The following is a 19,855-nucleotide window of genomic DNA, read 5'->3' as shown; positions in this document are numbered from 1 at the left end:
TGAAACCAAAAAAATACAATCTGAAATCAGCAAATACAACCATCTTGTGTGCAATGGCAACTCAGCTGAACAACAGAGATGTTGTTTAACCTTATTAAGAAAAAATACTCGGAGAAACCAATGAGAAGTCAAAAACTAGCTCTCTATATTAGATACATATTTTCATCAAGAAAACAGAAGACTGCCAGAATTCCTTTTTTATTGTGAGACAGAACACGTGAAACTGATGCCTTCAGATACCTCCTTTACTCAAACCCTTACCAATAGCTGAAAGGCGATTCCTAAGAAAACAACAATAGTGTCAATGAAGAGGATCTAGCAGTTAGATGCTGGCTGCTTTGAGTCAGGAGTAGAAACAGGCCTGTATAAGGAGTAGCATTTTTTGATCACAAAGAAGCGTAACTTTTTCCAAGAAACAGATTCACATCCTAATGAAAAAGGTTAGATACTGCGGTTTATTTATTTTTTTCTGCTTGTTACACTTTCACAATATTCAAGAATATTCTAAATAAAGTTCTCCAGATACTTCTGGTCCCACCTCTCCAGCTCTCAGAAGTCCCTGGCAGCTCTCCTACTAGCCAGTGAAAGAACCAAGGGCCAAAAATGCTGGGGGCCCAGCTCCACAGCAACCCACCAGGCAGGCAGCCAAGGAGGCAAGCAAACTGGCAGGAAACCAGGTAGGTTCCCGATTAAAGTTTTGCTGACACTCACAAATTCCCACAGACATTTTGATTTTAATCAGCATTTTCTGACTGAAAACATTCTACTAAGAAAGTTCCACCAGCTCTATATAGGATGGGCATAACTGCTGAAATGCCACAGTCTAAAAAAAAAAAAAAAAAAAGAAAAAAAGCCATTTGGATATGAGGTGATAACAAAAGATATTTTAGTGGTCCTTTTATGCAGCATGGCTGGTACCCAAGTATTTAAATAAATGCCTAAAATGGCCTCTCTAACACTGTCAAAGCCTGCTGCCACCAACCCGGTGAAACCGCAAGGGGTTCCCAACGTATGCTTTAACGCCTCGGCAAGCGTCTTCCGAGGCCCTTTTCCCGCTCTCCCCTTCTTCCTCTGTTGTTTGAGACCCAGTGTCAGCGGGCGATGTTCATCTCGGACGAGTCCTGGAGAGGGGCCGCCTCTGTTTTTCAGGGACGAAGCAGAGCAGGGAGCCCACCGGTGCCTTCAGGAAGAAGCGGCAACAGGAGAGCAGGTGCGGCGAGCTCACACAGGCGTGGAGTAGCCGCAACCCCAGCGAGGGTCCCAAGCGAACCCACGCCGATGCGATGCGATGGGCAGCGCGGAAGACCACCCGCCGCAGGCCAGCCGCCCGGCACCACCGTCCAGCCCCGCAGGTACCGGCACCGCGCCCCGCGGACGCGCTGACATTACCGCTCCAGCTCCCACGGCGAGGCCAGCGGCATCACCCCTCGACCGGCCCGGCCCGCCGCTCCCGCCCGACAACAGCCCACCCGAGACCGCGACCTCGGTTCGGCGCTCCGACCGAGCGCGCCAGCTCCCGCTCGCCCCAACGCCGCCCGCAGCTCCCCCGGGCGCCTGCCGGGCACCTTTCGCCCCTCTGCCAGGGCGAACCGCCACACTCCGCGCTCCCCTGCCCCTGCTCGGCCACCGCGGGGCCGCAGCCGCCCCGCGCCGCCCCGAGGGCTCCCCCGCACCCCCCCACCCTCCCCCGCGTACCTCAGCGCCTCCCTCCCCGCGCTCTCCCGAGCTCCCCGGCCCGCCGCCACGACAGCCCCCATCGCGGCCGCGGCCCCGCACGGCCCGTCGCGCCCCAGCGGCCAGGCCGGGTCCCAACGGCCCCCGCCGCTGCGCTGCGCTCCGCTCCGCCTAGCCGCGCCGCGCCGGGTGCACTGACCTGGACGCGCAGCGCCATCTTCCCGAGCGGCGCCGGGAGCGGGCCGCGGGGAGGGGCCGCGGGCCCGGCCGGGGCTAGGGGGCAGTGCCGAGCCGCGCCGCGCCGTGGCCGGCCGGGTGCGAGGGGCGGGCCGGGACGGCGCCGTGGGCGGCCGTTGGGGCGGGGCGGGGCCGCAGCGGGGGCGGCCGCTGGGGCGCGCGGGAGGGGCGGGGCGGGGCGGGGCGGGCCGTGCTCGGGCGCGGGGGCGCCGCGCGGCAGCGGCCCCGCCTGGCCCGGGGCCACGGGGGCCGCCTGGGGCGGCAGCCGCCATTTTGTCCGTGAAGCCCCCGCAGGGCCCGCGGTCCCGCGGCGAGCGGCCGTTCGCGGGCTTTCCTTCCTCTCTTGGTGCCGGCAGCCGAGCGGAGGAATCTCTCCTGGCTGACGAGGCCGCGATTTTCAGTAGTTAACCGCATTTAAGTGCTGCTGTAAACCTGTATTGGGCCTTGCACAATGCAGGTTGAGGTACAGTTTCCGAAGAATTTACTCTCAAATTGTGACAGTGGCAGCGAAAGGAAAGCTTTTCTCGGTGAACCTGGGAGCTTCAGGTCACACGTTCCACGAGAGATTATGGGAATATTCCCATTTTACAGCCAGCAGTTCACAAGCTGCAGGGATGTAACTCAATGGAGCGTTAATTTCCTACATTTATAAATCAATAGTCAATAAATGTTGGCCAAGCCATCATGATGCTGCTCTGTCTGTGCTTCTTAAAAGATAAAAACCAAAGCCTGTGGTGCTGAGGCGGTTTTCAGACCAGGGCAGCAGCCGGCAGTTTCATTCTGCTTTGGAAAGTGCTGGAAGGTTGCCGAGAGTGGAAAAACCCAAGAATGCTGCTTCAGTCCAGCAGGCCAAAGAGGTGGTGCTCTGGCGGTTACAGCTGCGTCCAGGGACAGATTGCTTAGTTATCCCAGAAAGGGGGGAATCCCCCGCTACAGGTGCCTATAAAGGATCAAAGAAATTAAAATTAGAGAATAGAGTCGTCTCAGTTTCCAGTTGGATGAGATGAATCCCATTTTTGCAAACCACTGGTACAGATAACAGGTGGAGTCTGCGACAGCAAACACTTAGATTAACATAGCTGGTTCACTTCTTAAGTTCAAGTGCTGCAAAGACAGAGTCTGATCCAAGACGTTCTCCTTCTAGAGTTAAAAGAATAATTCAGGGTTAGTGAGGAAAACACACCATGTAAATCAGAGACAGAAGAAGGTCAATACAGAGGTTATCCAAGTTAAGGACATAAAGCGACTTGAACAATGTCTACAAGCATCTGCGTGAGAAAAACCTGTTTTAATGCAGCCAGCTTCTTAACTTCAGAGGAAAAGGTGTAACTGATTCTAACCACTATAAACTGAAGCTGAACAAATTCAAAACAGAAATAAGCAATGCTGACAGTTGTCCGCTGGAATAACTTGCGCCAAAGGATGGTGCCTTCCCTGTCACTACATCGAGAGTGGTCATTTTCCTAGAAGGTGACGCTGTAGGTACGTGAGCTGTTGTCTTGGGCAGAAATTGGTGAGGTTGTATGGCGTGGGTTACAAAGCCTGGCACAGACTGCGTGCATGTACAACTTTGCATCGTATGCCATCAGAGAGCAACCAGATTTTGTCACTAATGAAGAAACCTAAGAAAGACCAAAGCAAGAAAAGCATCTCTGTATTCCTTGTCCTGCTAAAGGTGAACAGTGGTAGTGTACAGCATGGACCCAAACAGACACCAGGGTAAAACTCAACAACGTGTTAGTTTAGGCTTCACAAGACACTTCTGGAGTCAGTGGCATGGGGAGGAAGGAGGATTAAGTAACAATAAATAAAGTGTGATGGGGGGGTGGCAGCAAGGACTGCTGCTATAGCCAGCCATCAGCATTTATGAATGTCGCACCCAAAAAGCTTGTTGTTGGGCATACTGCTGTTTGCTGTTTTAACACAGTAGGAAGAATTTTTGCTTTGACCTCCCCTGCTCTGAAGACCACGGTGATCAAAAGTCCATGTAATTTTTATTCTGGTTAACAGATGATCCAGGGCCTGAGTGGTTGGTGTAAAATTATTCATGTTTCCCTGCTGCTCCATTGGCCACATTGCAAAAATTTCCATGTTAAGCCTGGTAGCCCCAAAGAGGCCCAAACTGGTAGAGTTCCTCTGGAAATGGAAGCTGCTTTAGACCTGGAATGAAAAAATGAATTGGGTATATTCCTAGCTGGATTCATCTTCTAGCAGCAGGTTTGAGAAACAGTTCTGACAATCTAATTGAGGCAGGAAGAGTAATTTCTTTGTACATGAACTATCACAGCTGAATGATGATACCATCACTGAACCATATGCTTTTCTACAAAATACCTTCATTAATTATTGGAGAATGAAGCAAAATCAAAATGGGAAGTGGTTTTAAATGGAGTTTCTTGTTCTCCTGCCTTCACAACTTGACTCTAGTGGCTGTCACTTCTGAAAGTCAAATGGATCGTTCTTGAAAAGCTGGCTCAGATTACCCAGTCCCCTAATGACTGCCTCGGTCCTGGCGTATGCCTTAACCCAATTTTTCATCCTTTAGCCTGTGAAGAAATAGAATCTTTTATCTATAGCCATAGTCTAAAAGAAAGGAAAAGTCACAAAACATACCAGGAGCAGAATAAAAGGACTGGTGGTACACACGGAAGAAAGGGAACAGAAAGGATTTAAAAGGAGAGCAAAAGGACAGATCAAAACAGAGGAATTCCCAGGACTGAGGAATAGGGAGTGAAATGGTGACTCGGGGATGAGAAAAGTCAGCCATAAATTCTAATGAGGAAAATTTGGGAGACTTTCTGATGCAATACAATTGCAAACTGTCCAAAGAGCCAGAAGCAGCTTGCCAGTATGGGTCAAAAAGGTAAGAGGAAGCTCTTGCATATCCTTCAAAGACCTTGACCCTGTGAGCAGCTCTAGCAATGACTATGAATCCTGCTCCAGGTGACAGGCCATTGCCTAGGCTGTGCCGCAAAGCTATGCAAAGACATGCAGAAATGAGGTTAATAAGTTAAATAGTTCAGGAGCTGAGCGTAATCCATGGACAGCATATGTAGCCAAGAGTGAGCAAGAGCTTGTGGCTTCTGCAGCAATGAGCCAGTTGCCAGCTTGTCTGGAGCAAGTGTGTTTCTTCTTAGCCAGAAACGCGTGTTCCCCGCCAGCTTGGGTCTCCTTTCTGTGTCAACGGATGAGCATGGACAGACGTTGAGAGCAGAAAGCTGGTACCATGAGGTAGACAGGGAGCACTTGCTCAGCTGTGTGCTCAGCTGCACAGTGCAGCCATGTAAATATTTGTACCTTATTTAATCATCAGTTGAATCATTTTAATCTCTGAGTCACGGGCAATTGCATTTCTATATCCGATTTCTGTCAACTATAGCCTGATTATTTTAAGGGGAAAAAAATCGGTCTAGCTAAAGAATTAATGGATTCCTAGACTAATACCTGACAAAACTCCTGAGATTTAACACAGCAAATAAGAATGTTAGGTTGTGAAACTACCCCAGACCATGTCAGAGTCCTAGCCCAAAGGACAAAAATGCATTAAGGAGTGTAATTTATTTAGGAACTTTTATAGAATTCCTTTATCTTTACATGGGAGGGGGAAATGACACAGTGAAGATGCTTGTGTGACAGGCATCGACAGGAAGAAGTTGTGCCATGAAATTCAGACTTGCTTCCATGGAAGGTAACAAAATTCTTGCTGTGTTCAGTGGAATTGTGAGGTCTGCCTCACAAGATGCAGTACTGAGACCTCCCTGCAGTATTAATATACAGTTTCCAGCTCAAGTCTGTCTCATTTTCTGCTAGGTGGAATAAAACCAACTTCCTCAATTTGCTGTTACTTTGGATTATGTGAATAGATCTGTTGCTACAGGCAATGCATTTACAATTAGATCCATTCATTTGCCACACTGCTTAGAGAGGGCTGAATCTTCTGCATGCTTTTTTCATTTAATTTTAACTGACTTGATTAAAGCATATAAACAAACCCAGCCATTTCTGTCCCCCCCCAAAAAGGAACTAGCAAATGTTCAGGGTATCAGTGTTCCTTCTTTTTTTGCATCACATTAGGATGTTTCGTAAAATGCAGCTTTCTTACTGAAAGGAATGGCTGATAAGTTACAACAAATTATTAAATATATATATATATAAAAAATAGATATAAAAATATATATATAAAAATATATTAAAAATGCATACAGACATAAATGCAATATATTTAATTTAGAACCCTTTGTTGTGGGAAGGTTAGCTTTTTTTAAATAGACATAGTCCATCAGGTCAAACACTCACAGACTGCTATTTGATAGGGTTCTGCTACACATTTTCTCATTCAAACATTCATTTCTTTCTGCTTTTCATTTTACATTAACAACGGCAAAAGGCCCCAAACAATTCTAATTTATTTCTATGGCTAATGATTTCAACATTATTTTCTGTGCTACATACTAGTCTGTGCCAGTATATATTGCCACAATTCAGTGATTGGTTTAGTAATCTAATTCATTCATTTGCAATGCAGATCACAATTGATCTTGAATGTATGCCTGCAGATTACATAGTTCCATAAAAAATACCCACTTAAAAAAAATTTCAGTGATTTCTACCAGACAATTTTATGTTCAGGTTAATATGTAGTGGATAAGCAAAACAAGTCATTAGACATATCACTAAGAAGACCAGGAAGAGCCGATAGCAACAAAATCAGTAGTTAAATATGAAGCCATTTCATACTCCTAATTAAAACTAATTAATCTTTTCAATGACACAATAGCATACTTTCTACTCATAAATTGACAGTACTCCAGGAAGTCTGAAACAAAATAAATTATTCTTTGCTTGTTTGTTACCTGGACAAAGATCAATAATACCTCAGGGCAAACACAGTCTGTAGCTAATCTCTTAATGTAATTCAAATTGAAAGGAAAAATCTGCCTAATGGCAAAAACCCACAAACCAATCACATTAAAGGAAGAATTTGTGATGCACCGTATATACATTAAAAAATCTAGGCAGTATATGTATGCCTACAGAAAGATTGCCCTTAAAGCTTCCTTAACACCATTAATTTAACTTCGAGTTACCTCGGTGTGTGCAGTAATCACTACATGCTTTTGTGCATTGGATAAAGACGACTGCAAATACTGAGGCTTTACATGCAGATGCCTGAACTTTTGCTTCCTTAGTCATTAATGTCATTCGGTAATTTACTGCTATTCATCTGTCCTCAGCCAATGGGAACCAATAGGTGTAACTGCCTCCCAAAAGCGGTTTTCATAGTTTAGTATCTTCCATCACCTATTAATTCAGAGCCAGCCTTCATGTAATTAGTTAACAAAAGCAATTGGAGGAATTTTTCAGGGTGATCACTTTACACTTTGAAGTCTCGTGTTTTTGAATTGCATTTCATTTGCTGTCTGGTTCATGCTGATCAAGAAGTGGTTTAGACAATTTGAAAAATGTGCATGTGTTCTGGTGGTTTTCAGAAAGAAAACGATGCCTGCTTTTCTGTCTGCCGTTTCCAGAAGTGTGGCAATGCTGAATGCACTTTGGTTGGACATGGTACAGATGGGTCAGATATAGGAGCAAGTCTTGGACAGTCCAAGACAAAGGACAAATACTGGCTCTGTTGTGCAGGTCTCTGTGTGTTTGAAGAGCATGCACTTAGCTACAGAACAGCCACCTCCTTTAAACTGCAGTAATTCTCACCAAACATGATGCTGTTCAGAGTAAAAATAATGATCCCAAACCTTGAATTGTTGCCTAGGCTGGTGGGAAGAAGCCAACACTGTTAGGAGTAGTGCAAGAACTGTTAAAAAAGAAGTCAAAAGGTGTGCTTATCTGTTTGAATGCACAAGAAATCTTTTCTGGGTATTTTTGAGTATTGCTAGTAAAACAGCACTTACTTGCTTTAGACTGTGATTGTTTCATGTATCTATTCAAAGTAAACAAAATAACCCCCCAAAAGACAGATAATTGGCCCATGATGAGACTAACCATGGAAAATTTCAAATGAGAAGGAAAATCTTGCTGAAACTTATGAGAAAACATGAACTAAGGAGATTAAAGACTGTTTTGCAGCCTTCATACTTAGGCTTGTTGCCATGTGAACAATCTCTTGATATTTCTTAGTACATTATAGAAAAAAGAAAATTGATACAATGTAAAAATTTTGTTTAACTATGGACGTTCTTGCTAGACAAATTAGAATGTTTGAAAGAAATTACATCATTTTCATTTTAAAAATTAATATAAAATTTGGTCCCTGCAGTATACTTAGTAGACAGGTGCATGTTTAAGAATTTTATTTAACAGTGTAAATGTATGGATTTATAACTGTTCTTATTTCTGGTAAGTAGCATGATAGACTTCAGCCAAAGTTGAATTTCAGGACGGTGGATACACAAGTGAGTATGTTATCAGAGGAGCCATTTACAGCACAGAAACTACTAGTAAATATAACAGTGTGAAAGGTATTGGACAACAGATGTATAAAAATTATTATTCAGAGTTGTTTCAATTTTCATAGTCCCCGGATTCATATTCTTCCTCATCTTCATCATCAGAATGGTCATAATAGTCCCCATATTCAATGCTGTAGCTTGCACTTCTACTGCCAGCAGTAAATGCAAATGCAGGAGATGAGCCTGCAAGACATAATTGAATCAAGACTAAATTAGTTGTAGATAGGAACAAAGAGGAAAGCATGGGGTTGGATCTGTACGGCAAGCTCAGTGTTTCTGAATCCTTGTTAAGTTTTCTATTAAAAGGAGAGGGTTTTTATCCAACGACTTGACCTCATACCACCGAAGCTCATGATATATGAGCAAATTTCTATATAATTCACATTTTAAAATGTTGAAAATACATTTAATTCCCAACACTAGTAAACTATGAGTTCAGTCGTCTGTAGATCCTATGCACCTGAAAATAAGACCAGAGCCAATAAAGCTTTGAAAACCACTTGCAGAAACAAGGTCAGTGACAAACGAGAGCAGTGACAAACTCCTCTAGACCAGGAGGCAAATATAAGACAATGTGTCTTTATTCTGCATTTGCCAGGAAACCCAGTTCTCCCCGGAGGAAGAAGGATGTTATTCTGTAGGACTGGGCCCAGTGCAAAACAACAGTAAAGCTATTTCTTACATCTTTCCAAAACTCTCATTAAGGAGCAACAACTGTTTCCTTCCTAATTTTTTGAAAAATAAACATCTAAGCAGAACTGCCATGGTTCAAAGACTCCTTCAGCTACAACAGCTGTTGTTCCGGGTGCAGAGTTCCTACTAACATCAAAGGACTTCTGTAGGATAAGGATAGTGGAATAATATGTGTCTCAGCTGTATGGCTATAATCCACAGCTTTCTGTTTTCTGGAAGCTGGTATCATTTGCAGCAAAATATTACTATATTAACCCCCTAGGGGATAAAGTAAAAGAAAAGCACACAGAAAAGTTAAAATGTGGACATCTTTAGGTAGTTTGTCATGTCCTTCATTTGCATTCTGACAAACCCATCCTTTGCAACCTGCTTGTATGCATTTTTATATTCTTCACATCCAAATAATAAAAAAAAATACCATCAATGACTTTCAGTCTTGCAGAGGCGTATGTTGCACCATGCTTATTTTTGGTGTGGCAGATGTAAACACCTTCATCTGATTTTTTGAGGCCTTGAATCTGCAGCCAGCCTGTCACACCATACTTCTGAGGCCCACCTCTTGCCTTTGAGAAGAAAAATAAATAGTTGAAATTAAGTAACTAGGAGACCATGATATTTCTCAAAATAATTGTGGATGGATTAAACATCGTTCCAACCTTCGCTTTTTGTTTACTGCCATCATGCTTTGATTTTGCTTGTTTCTGCTGCCCTATGTTTTAACTTCACATCGCTCTGTGCCTCTGAGTTCATGCTTTCCCATCGCTGCTCTTTAAATTTCATTGCCCTTCACAGTGCTCTCATTCCTGTTCCTTCTCATGCTACTGATTCCCGGTGCTCCTCCTGTCTCTTGTCCCAGCACCACTTCTTGCTGCTGCTTCAAAGCATTGCCACCTGTTCTCAAGTTCATAAGTTTCTTCAGGATGAGAGTGGCAGGTGGGTCTGGGTGAGTTGTTCAGGGCCAAGGGGCCTGACCAAGCTGGCACTCAGCATCCAGGTTTTAATGGATTGGCATGACATACCATGAGCTTTTACACCTCATGACAATCGGTTTCAACTGACTTGGGCTAAAGCCTCTTAAAGGGATGAGCTTCCTTTTCCAAACAAACCACACAAAACCATTAACAGATGTTAACAGAGATGCTCTCATGCTGAATTGTTTAATGAGATAGGTTAACAGGTTCAGTTTAGCCTCTGAGGTGACCAGCATTTGGATGTGGCTCCTTGCACCATTGTTTCTGAGCAACTTTAAGTCCACTAATCAAACTTGTGTTCCTGCTGCCTCTAGAAATATTTCTAAATAACTTAGACCCTTAGTACTTCAGTAGTACTAAGATTAGCTTTTTCTGTGCTTTTTCTATCTACATTTTCATTCAGGTTGTGCCCCATGTCCATTGGATCTTTCAGCTTTTGGGCTGTGTATCCAGAAAGCTGGATTTGCCATGCATTCCTTGCATAGTCTCTGTTCATATTCTTTGTCCATTGGAGAAGACATGCAGATGCAGGATTCACCCTTACTGAAGTCTGCCTGTACATCTGGCTTTGTTAGCTCGTCTCCCCAGAATTTTATTTCCATTTAAAAGAATTAGCATTTTGATTTATTTAATTTTAGCTCAAACTTTCAGGCTATTTCTAGATTTGCTTGAAGCCTATACTAATGCCATTCTACTCTTTCCCCTCAGATTAAAACACTGTGTCCTCCGTAAAATGAGCAAGTTTCTTTGCTTTCCTTTTGAACACCTCAGGGACTGAACCCAAATGGCAGGTCTCCAGAAACAGCATCTTGCAAAGGAGAAGTTTAGATACCTGCCAGAATTGTGCTTTTGCATCAAGAGTAGTAAAATTGTTGCCAGTAGCCATCCTTCCCACAATGCACCTTCTTTTAGGTAATAGCCTAAACAGTTCCATTTATATGTTCATTCAATTTTTCCAGAATGATACCTACATAAGGAGAATCTTCCATCTTTTCTTTCCCTGAAGTGAGCCAGATGGTACCCTGGCTGTTACTTCTGCTGGGACTGCCGAAGCAATGATCCTTGCACTGACTGAAATCATAATTCTTTATGTAGTCAGAGGGCCCCTATTAGGAATCTATTTCTTACAACAGTATTGTGTTCTGTAGGAGGAATTCACTGATTAATGCCCCTACTCCTCATCCCAAACTGTAGGACATGGAAAAACTCAAGTTTTACCTGTACTGAGATGTGGGCGTCGTCTCCTGGCAGAAACATTTTATTCCCCTTTTTTTTCCATTCGAGGTGTGGCATAGGATAGGCTGACACCTCACAGCCAAAAATGACATCATTGCCTGTGAAATTCTGGACATCCTGAGGGGGCATAGAAATAACAGGAGCTGCAAAGAACCAACAGAATGGTGCTTTAGAAGACAGCAAAAGACAACACAAACACAAAACCATATAACATTAATTCCTACTTTACGTGATAAAACCGGTTTGCCTTTTGCCATCTCGCACACTATGAAAAGCCACATGATTCCAAGCAGCTTTTAAAGCTCAGAACACCTTGTGTCCTGTTAAAGGGTGAACAGGCTTTTTAAAAACACTTATTTCAAAGGACCCATCTGTCCTTCCCTTTGCACATGATCATGAAACTCAAGCTGAAATTAAAAGTTTAATTTGTGTCCCATAAGCTGTCATCATGGACTAGGCTCAAGGCCCACCAGTCAAGCAGCCAGTACTTGACTAGACCTTCAGAGGAAAGTACAAGAAATTATGTAGCAGACAATCACAGAGTAACTTGATTGTACGTGATAGTTCTTACTAATTTCTGTTACATTTTGGTTAGCTTAAAAGCTAAAATACTGAGATTGCTAGCTTGTCAAAATTTGTTTTCTGAGTACATCATTGCCTTGAACTTGCTAAAATCTCATCCCCTTCTGTTACCCATGGAACTCATTGCAGCAAGTTACACAGTAACAGCATTAATACATTTCACATTTATCCTTGATTGCTATCAATTTCATCTGATGTTCTTGTTATGAGACGAGTAATAAAAGCAATTGAAATCCAATTATTTTTATAAGGTTTTATGTTATGCTTATTATAATTATCAGATTGTCACTTACTTGTTTCCTATTGTTCTCTTACCCTCATCCCCCACCACTGTTTATTTATCGTCTCTGAATTATCCTCTTTCACTTTTTCCCAATGAAAAAGCTGACGTTAACCACGAGAGGGAGCCAGTCCAGGGATTTGAAGACATTGAAAAAATAAATTATCACCTGATGCATTCGTATGTGATTTAAATACATACCCCTCTATAAGCATGTATGAACATACAAAATGTTAACAGGAGATGATGATATGTAGCAGCAGAAAGCAAAATAACATAGTTACTGTTATCACAGCTTTCCTATTTTGGAGATCTCAGCTTTTTTTCCTGATCTATTTGTCCTCAGCAAGAAATGTTCTTCCTTCTAAAGTCCGTTTTCTTTCTATTTCCATACCAGTGTTTAAAAATGAATGCATTTTCTGGTCCATTAGACTTGTCTTTAATTATTGCTTTTATTTTTGTACAGATCCCAGATGCTTGGAAACAGAAACTTGTAGTAAATAATTAATATATTTTTACTTGCAATATTTGAATCAATATGTAGGTAGAGCATTTATGCTTCAGCATTTGGAATTGTAACAGCCTGTTCCAGATTTTCAAGCAAGTTTCTAATACATGTGTCAGGTTTTCAGGATTGATATCTGTGCAGAAAATATCAAATGTGTACTGATTAAAATTAATTGCAAACAAATTATGCAGCAAAGTATCAATTTCCCCATTTATGAATACCTCATTAAACAATCCTGCTACTCTTCAAAAGTAAGATTTTAAAACTAGGATACTTAAGCCCTTAAATGCTTGTTCTTTCATGAGAACTGTACATTCAGAATCTATTATTTCAAGAATCTTGTATTCAAATCAGCATTAACTGAACATCTTGGATGAGAAATTTTTTGCCTATGAATTTATCACATAGGGTCTGATATTAAAACATACTTTGAAACATTAAAACTTGGTGCAGCCACGCTCCCTTTAATGATACATCCACTGTAGCTGAGCTTAAAGTGTAAAAAAGAAACCAAATGTCTACTACACTGACTCACAAGAGTTCTTTAAATTATTCCTGTACAGAGACAGCATGAAAAACTTTTTAAATAGACAGATGGTGACTGGTTAGTATTTTTGTTCTGGTGCTAACACAGGTGTCCTATGGATACACTGACAACACTAAAGTATTGCCAAGAACTGAGTCCTGCTTGCATGGCCATCCACAGACATGGCTCAGCCATGCGAGGCTGAGGGCTCTGGCTTCACCATGCCATGCAAACACATCCTTAGCCTCAAGGACCTAAGGGTCTAAGTTACAAATCTACATTATAGCTGTTCACATACAAGAAATTTGTCTAGCACTGTCTACCATACACCAAGACAAATTCCACGCTGGAAATACCCCTTCCTCCATTAACTGTAAGAAGAATACAGATGATAGCTTGGAAATGTCTAGATACGGTCTAAGTCTGCGTACTTTTATTGAGGTAGTTAAGGCTTTGCCGGACCAGGGCTGACCAGGACCGGCATCATGTGAGATCAAATTCATAGCAAGGAAGAAGAACCACAGTTTTGATCTAACCAAACTGCCTTTTCTGAATCTGAACACACAATAAATACTTGCATTATCTACTCAAATTTGAAGTGCCCCCAGAAATAAAATAATACTTGTCTCACAACACCATTTGGCTGTATTTTACAGAAGAAAATTGAAGTAATGATGTATCATTTTAACAAAAATTTACAAAGTTCATTTTTGAGTGTTTCAGATTTTGTGTTCAGCCAAATTCTCCCATGCCTATCTGTGTGGGTTTTTTTTGCATAAATGTATCTTTAGAAACAGATCTTTACTGTTATGATAACTGTCATTTTGATTCCTGCAGTAGATACATTTTTCTTGATAGCTATAGAAAGCATTCTGATATCTCAGTGTTTGGAGGTGAATGTGCAGTAGCTGCTCCTTTCCTTTTACAGTCCCAGTCATGAATTATCCTCATGTGTTACAGAAGACATAAACCAGAAGCCAGGAAAAGTCATAATACTGCTTCACCTTTCACAATCAACATTAACCCAATATCACTCCAGACTAAGAATTAGATAATATGATATTTTTTTTTCCCCTTAACTCATACAAATTTTTGCTCATCTATGTCTGATTTGATGAAAATGGCAGAAAATTTTGTGGCTTGTTTATTTGGTTTTTTACTCCAAAATTTACGTTTAAAATAAACTATGTGACACAGCTCAATATAAAGAGAATCACTGCTAGATTGTTCTGTTACTTCATTAAATCATTAGCAAGAGAAGTTTGAATATGAATGGGGATGGATTAAGTGTGGACAATCTGTATATAATTAATGTACTTAGTAACCTTGGTAAATTATTAGATAAACTGATCAAAACTAGCTTTCAGGAGAAGAAAGGCTTTTTCAGTGTTTCTTTAGGGAGCTAGGCCTTTTTCTTCTCCTTTTTCTGGTGATAGAAGAAAGATAAAAGGCTATACTCTTCTGATGAAAGGAGTTTATTGTTATTTATTTATTCATTGGTTGCTGTATACAATTAATCCGTTTGGCATCAATAGGAAACAGCAGATGCCTTGAAGGAGAAATAACAAAACAAAGTACTTTGAGTCGAGTGAAGGTTGTATTTATAGCTTGGTACCAAAACCCCACAGTGTTTAGTGTTTGTTTCTCATGCAAATTGGAGTCAGCAGAAAGTGAGTGCCACAGCGAGGTTGCTACTCTTAGAGCCAGACTCCCTGTTGCCTTTTGTCGTCAGTTGCAGTCATGAAAAACCAGTCTAAATCATGGTGCACTTTCACATGCCCACTGCGCTGCTTCAGATAGCTGCCATGGCAAAGATGGGGATTACTGGTAGACTCTTATGGGGGACCGAGGCATGGTGACCCCGTGGCAGCACCTCTGTGCCCTGCTGCTTGCTGAATGGCCCAGGCTCCTTCCAGGGTCTAAAACACAATCTACAAAGCCAGCATGGTCAGCTGCAGCTCAGAGAGACTGAGAAGAGGGGCACTTGTACTCCCCCTCCCCAGCAAGCCCAGCACCCACCTCAGGCTGAAGTGCTCTGCTGCAGCTGGGCGCATACAACAGCTGGGCACTTTCCTCTGCAAAAGCTAAGGAGACAGGCCCCCATTTTTCTTAACTAAACTCTGCACAGCACTGACATGGCTATGAACTTTCCCCAGGCTTCTGTGCAATTCAGTAAGCTGAGCGATCCTAGGAAATTTCTGTGCATTCCTAGAGAAAGCGACCAACCTTTCTGGGGACCCAGGGAAGCAGTGGGAAAGTGTTGGGGGTGATGCCTGCATGCAGAGCAGCTGAGCTCATTCCTCCTGCTTGATGAGCGGTGCTATGTGCCTCAGGGGTGACTGCAAGGCCTGGTGGATGACACCACCAGCAATTAAAAGTGGTAGTACTTCCAAATTAAAGCTTTTTGTACATGGCCAGTTCTGTTTAATTAATTAGAGCAGACCATTGCTTTAAGCCTGTATGCCTGAACAGCTACCTCTGCTGCAAAGTTAACATCACTTGCTACTAGAGTGACACTTCTAACTGAAATCTTCCTGAAGGGGTTATGCCGCAAGAACTAGTGCTATTTTAATCCCAAATAAGAACACCTACCCGAGGGCTAACAGGCTTTCAATCATACCATGGGCTGGTATGCATTGAGTTTTCTGAATGTCTCTTTACTGACAAGCCTCATTTCCCAGCTTAATACCCTAATGGCAAATAAGGGATTATTTAATGGATCTTTCTCTTGCAACTACAGAAAGAGGAAAGAAGTCTGGTATTAGCTGATCATCGCTTTTCCTTTTAAGTATTCAATAGCCAGTGTTCATTCAATATAAAAGCACAGCATACAGTCTAAACTGGAGGCAACAGATGGCTAGCGAGGGGTGGGTAGAATGTACCCAAGTTACTCTCATATATGGACCTTTGCCAGAGATGCAATTTCAGATTCCCAGAACTGTGACCCATTTGTGGTCCAGAGACCTCTTCTACTTACTTCATTTGAGAAAATATTTCATTAACTTTAAAAAAAAAATTTCTCATTCAGAAAACAAAAGCCTGTTCACTTTTTCATTTTATATTCATGTGACTTAGGTGAAAGGTGTCGAGGAGTAAAGACTTGTAATAATGTGAAGAATGAGAACAGCACATGAGCAGGAGGCAGGATTCCCCTGTACAACCCAGCTAAGAATCCTTCCATTAATAATCATCGCAGACAACTGTTCGTGCACTGTGAGTGTCTTTAGGGAAATTGTTTTGGTTTGATTTTGTTCTAATATTTGCATTTCTATTTCATGGGTTAGATAGATTTTATGGTGATTCCGAATTTGGATTATTTGGGACTTTTTTGTGAAAAGAAAAGACCTGTGAATTAAGCCCTATGTTCTTCTATTGCCTCTACTTCACTGCTTACCATATATACGCAGGTGGATACACACGTCCATACACATATATATACATACATGTACGTGTGTGTGTGTATATATATATATATGAATGAGATCTGCTTTGCTATCACCACTTTAATATGAGGTCAGTCGTCATATGATAATAATTATTTGTCCAGTCCTCCCAGACAATCCTATCTGTTTATCTATTCCCAATTTTTGTAGAAAATACCTCATAGTCTGCTTATTCAGAGCAGAGCTAGTCTGTAGATCTATGGCTTATTAGTCACCATGTGATTTAATCCACTAGTCTAATATAGAGGCTTATAACATACAAGATTAAGTACCAGCTGCTGAACGATGTTTAACACAAAGTAGTATTATGAAAAAACAATTATAACAAAAATGCAGTATTAGTTTAATAGACTAGAGTATCTAGTAACACATCTGAAAATAAGAATCAGATCTTTTTTCAGTTTGGAAGTGCCTCTGTACATATTACCTGATTCACATGGTCCTTTATGTTTCATGCTGATATTCCTTTTCGTAGCATAAGCCTTGTTGAATTGACAGATGTTCTCGTAGGTTTTCCCTTCAGATCCGCAGATGCTCTCTTGAGACTTGCACACACACTGGGGTTCAGGGACTTCCCCAAACCTTGCTTCCTCAGCATCCAACCTGCACTCGAGGTTGTCCCCACATTGCCCGTAAAAATGATTGCCCTGGTCCAAGTCGCAGATCTGACCTTCCACATTTCCACATTCAGGACAGCAGCCGCAACGATCCAATACAGTGCCGGCTGGACAGTCTTTAGGATCTGAGCAAAGTGCCAAATCGCATTTTCCACAACTATCTCCTTCCCTTAACAGCCTCCACCAGCCTCGGTGGTACAAGGCAGGGAAACTCTGAGAAACCTGCACCAGTACTACCAGCACTGCTGTAACCATCGGGTGCTTCATCTTGAGAATGTAATGAACAAGCAGAAAAGGTCCTTGGAGTAAAGCCAGGGTGGGGGGGAAAGAAAAAGAAAAAAAAGGAAAGAGTGAGCTAGTGAGAGAAAAACATCACAATCCTCTTTTTGTTTTAGAATGTAAATTCTACTGCAAACATAGGCTTTAAGAAGAAATTAGCATCAGATTCCTAATCTGGAACTGATAATAAAAATGCATACAAACCCACCGGCTTTTCTCTAATGCAGTTTGGAATGCGAGTATTGCTTGCACAGAAACCAAACTGCCCCTTCTGACAGCTGAGTTGAAGCTCTCTGAAAAGCTGTTTGCTCAGTGTCTCCTTGAGCCAAATTTGCAAAGCGTTGCTCTACTGAAACAACATTATATTGCAGCTATTGTAGAAAGGAGAACAGGGTAAATTAGTGTAAAATTAAGACATTAACTGCTATAAGCTTTTTTGTTCCCCCCCCCCCATGAGTTGAAAAAGATGGTCACAGAAAGATAAACGTGAGTACAAAGTAGCACCCAAGATACCAGTACCCTAGAGCTGAGCCAGTGCTCTAGAGACTGGAGCAAGGTTTAACACCAAATTTCATCCATTAATGATCACAAGCAGGGGGTTCTGAGTTAACAATTTACTTACAGGCTCTTTACAAGCAAGGGACAATCCAAGACAGGTGGAATTGACTTTAAACTCTTGGATTTAAGATGAGAGGTGCCTAGACCCATTAAAGAACCCATTGTTCTCTCTACATTTAGCTTCTTTTCAGTGTTGGGTGTTTGTGGTTTGCAACCCAAAATAATGTGGTCCACATTTGGCTCTGAGAACAAAGTGCAAGAGGTTTAGAACATAGACAAACATGAGCAAGCCACCACAGCATCTTCAGACACCCCAGAAGAAGGTTTTGCTGAAGTATTAGATGCATCACTTGTCTTTTCCTAGCACTTTTCTGCCTTCATTTCTTAAGATGTACTTACACTGTTAGTTATGAAGGAGGTAACTCTGGTTTTCCCACTTTTTCTGTGCATAAATTTCTGCCAGTTCAGGGAGATGGGTTTGCAGGGTCACTTCTTGCCAGATGTTGCACTTTTCTTTGTACATCTCAGGATTTAGGCATGCTCCCTATCATCCTATCTCATACCAGAAAACTCCTCTCCCTTGCGGTACTAAGATTTCTTGTCTATAGACCATAGGCTGCCGTTACCACTGTTCAAACCACATGCAGCTCAGCAGAGATGCATCTTACTGTCTGTTGGTGGTGGAAGTGAAGCATAATGGATTTACAGACCCTGCAAGTATGTCTCAATAGCAGGGGTCAAGGAACACCACTCCCTACAAATGAAACATCTTTGTGTGTTTGTTAGCTTAAAGTAACTCCACGTGCATCGCATTTTCAAGACATATGTATAACACATTGTTAACAAGATTAAATAAAAGAGAAATCATGCTTGTGCCTACTTGTCCTGAAATGATCCACTAGCAGCTTTTTCTGCTCTTTCTATATTCATGGTGCTTAGCTGCTTATGTAAGCTCAGTGAAGGATGCAGTTTGTCATATCAGCCTTACATCCTCTGGTCACATCCACAAAGCCAAATCTTTTGGGGATGTATGTTTACTTTCCATCCCAAACATCTCCATGGCTTTTCCCAAGTTCAGCTTCTTATCTTCTGCACCAATTGAGATTACCTCTTGCTTTGAGTGAAGTAGCAGGCTGCTTCAAAAACACTCCCTTCTCCCAAACTGCATATAACGCAATTTCCCTCTGGTCTACATTGGTGGAGCACTTCTTAAAGCCAGCCTGGAGAGACCTACAGGGCACTGCTTGTTTCTGTGTGATGGCTGGGCTAATTCATATGGTAATGCATGTTTTTGCTTTGAACACAGAATCAGACTGTAAAGAAGTAAGTTACATGTGCAATTGATACTTTTAACATTGAGAGTCAGAAAAAAACCTAACCAATTAATTTAATGGGAAATTGATTTCTTGTCCCAACTTCTTACTCCATTTAATGTGTTTTATTTCACACTTCCTCATCAAATTCTAATTGGACATTTAGTTTCGCATTATAGGGTCTACTCATTGCTGTCGATTTTATTATTTGTGCCTACAGCTGTTGGGGATGAGTATCTAGAGGACAAGGATTTGCTAGGCTCATATAAAGTAAAAAAAAAGTTTATAGTGGTGAAACCATATATGCAAAGTGGAGCCAAAGCAGGGAGGGGCTGCAGGCCAGCATTACCCCTGTTAAGGCTGAGCTTTGCCTGTTGTCTTCCAGGAAACATGTGATTTGAGGGCTGTAAAACAGAAGTATACAAGGAAGTACCTCCTGTGTCCTGGCACTGAGGAAACCCATCATAAATA

General features: G+C 42.0%; 2 protein-coding genes across 4 annotated transcripts in view; both read right to left on the bottom strand.

Annotated features, from left to right (window-relative positions):
• RANBP17 (RAN binding protein 17) overlaps positions 1 to 1,984 on the bottom strand; it is a 166,580-nt gene extending 164,596 nt beyond the window's left edge. For both annotated transcript variants that reach the window (XM_052772235.1, XM_052772236.1), the window contains exon 1: positions 1,874 to 1,984. In XM_052772235.1, the coding sequence (XP_052628195.1) occupies positions 1,874 to 1,891 (18 nt within the window). In that variant the 5' untranslated portion in view covers positions 1,892 to 1,984. The remainder of the gene's footprint in view (positions 1 to 1,873) is intronic.
• Positions 1,985 to 8,202: 6,218 nt separating this feature from the next.
• LOC128134461 (kazal-type serine protease inhibitor domain-containing protein 1-like) lies at positions 8,203 to 17,808 on the bottom strand. 2 transcript variants are annotated; one of them, XM_052772160.1, is made up of 5 exons: positions 17,722 to 17,808; positions 17,045 to 17,533; positions 11,261 to 11,421; positions 9,490 to 9,634; positions 8,203 to 8,561 (listed from the first exon to the last, which is right to left on the bottom strand). In XM_052772160.1, the coding sequence occupies exons 2-5, from the start codon at positions 17,499 to 17,501 to the stop codon at positions 8,431 to 8,433; spliced, it is 894 nt and encodes a 297-aa protein (XP_052628120.1). In that variant the 5' UTR covers positions 17,502 to 17,533; positions 17,722 to 17,808; the 3' UTR covers positions 8,203 to 8,430. The 2 variants fall into 2 exon arrangements, with proteins under 2 accessions (XP_052628120.1, XP_052628121.1); XM_052772161.1 differs by having other exon boundaries at positions 17,045 to 17,501; positions 17,722 to 17,803.
• Positions 17,809 to 19,855: the final 2,047 nt, after the last annotated feature.

This window comes from Harpia harpyja, chromosome 20 (genome assembly GCF_026419915.1).
Source record: "Harpia harpyja isolate bHarHar1 chromosome 20, bHarHar1 primary haplotype, whole genome shotgun sequence".
In the NCBI taxonomy this organism is placed as follows: Eukaryota; Metazoa; Chordata; class Aves; order Accipitriformes; family Accipitridae; genus Harpia; species Harpia harpyja.
The sequence above is the reverse complement of the archived record's forward strand: the minus strand, read 5'-3'. Positions and strand labels throughout refer to the sequence as shown.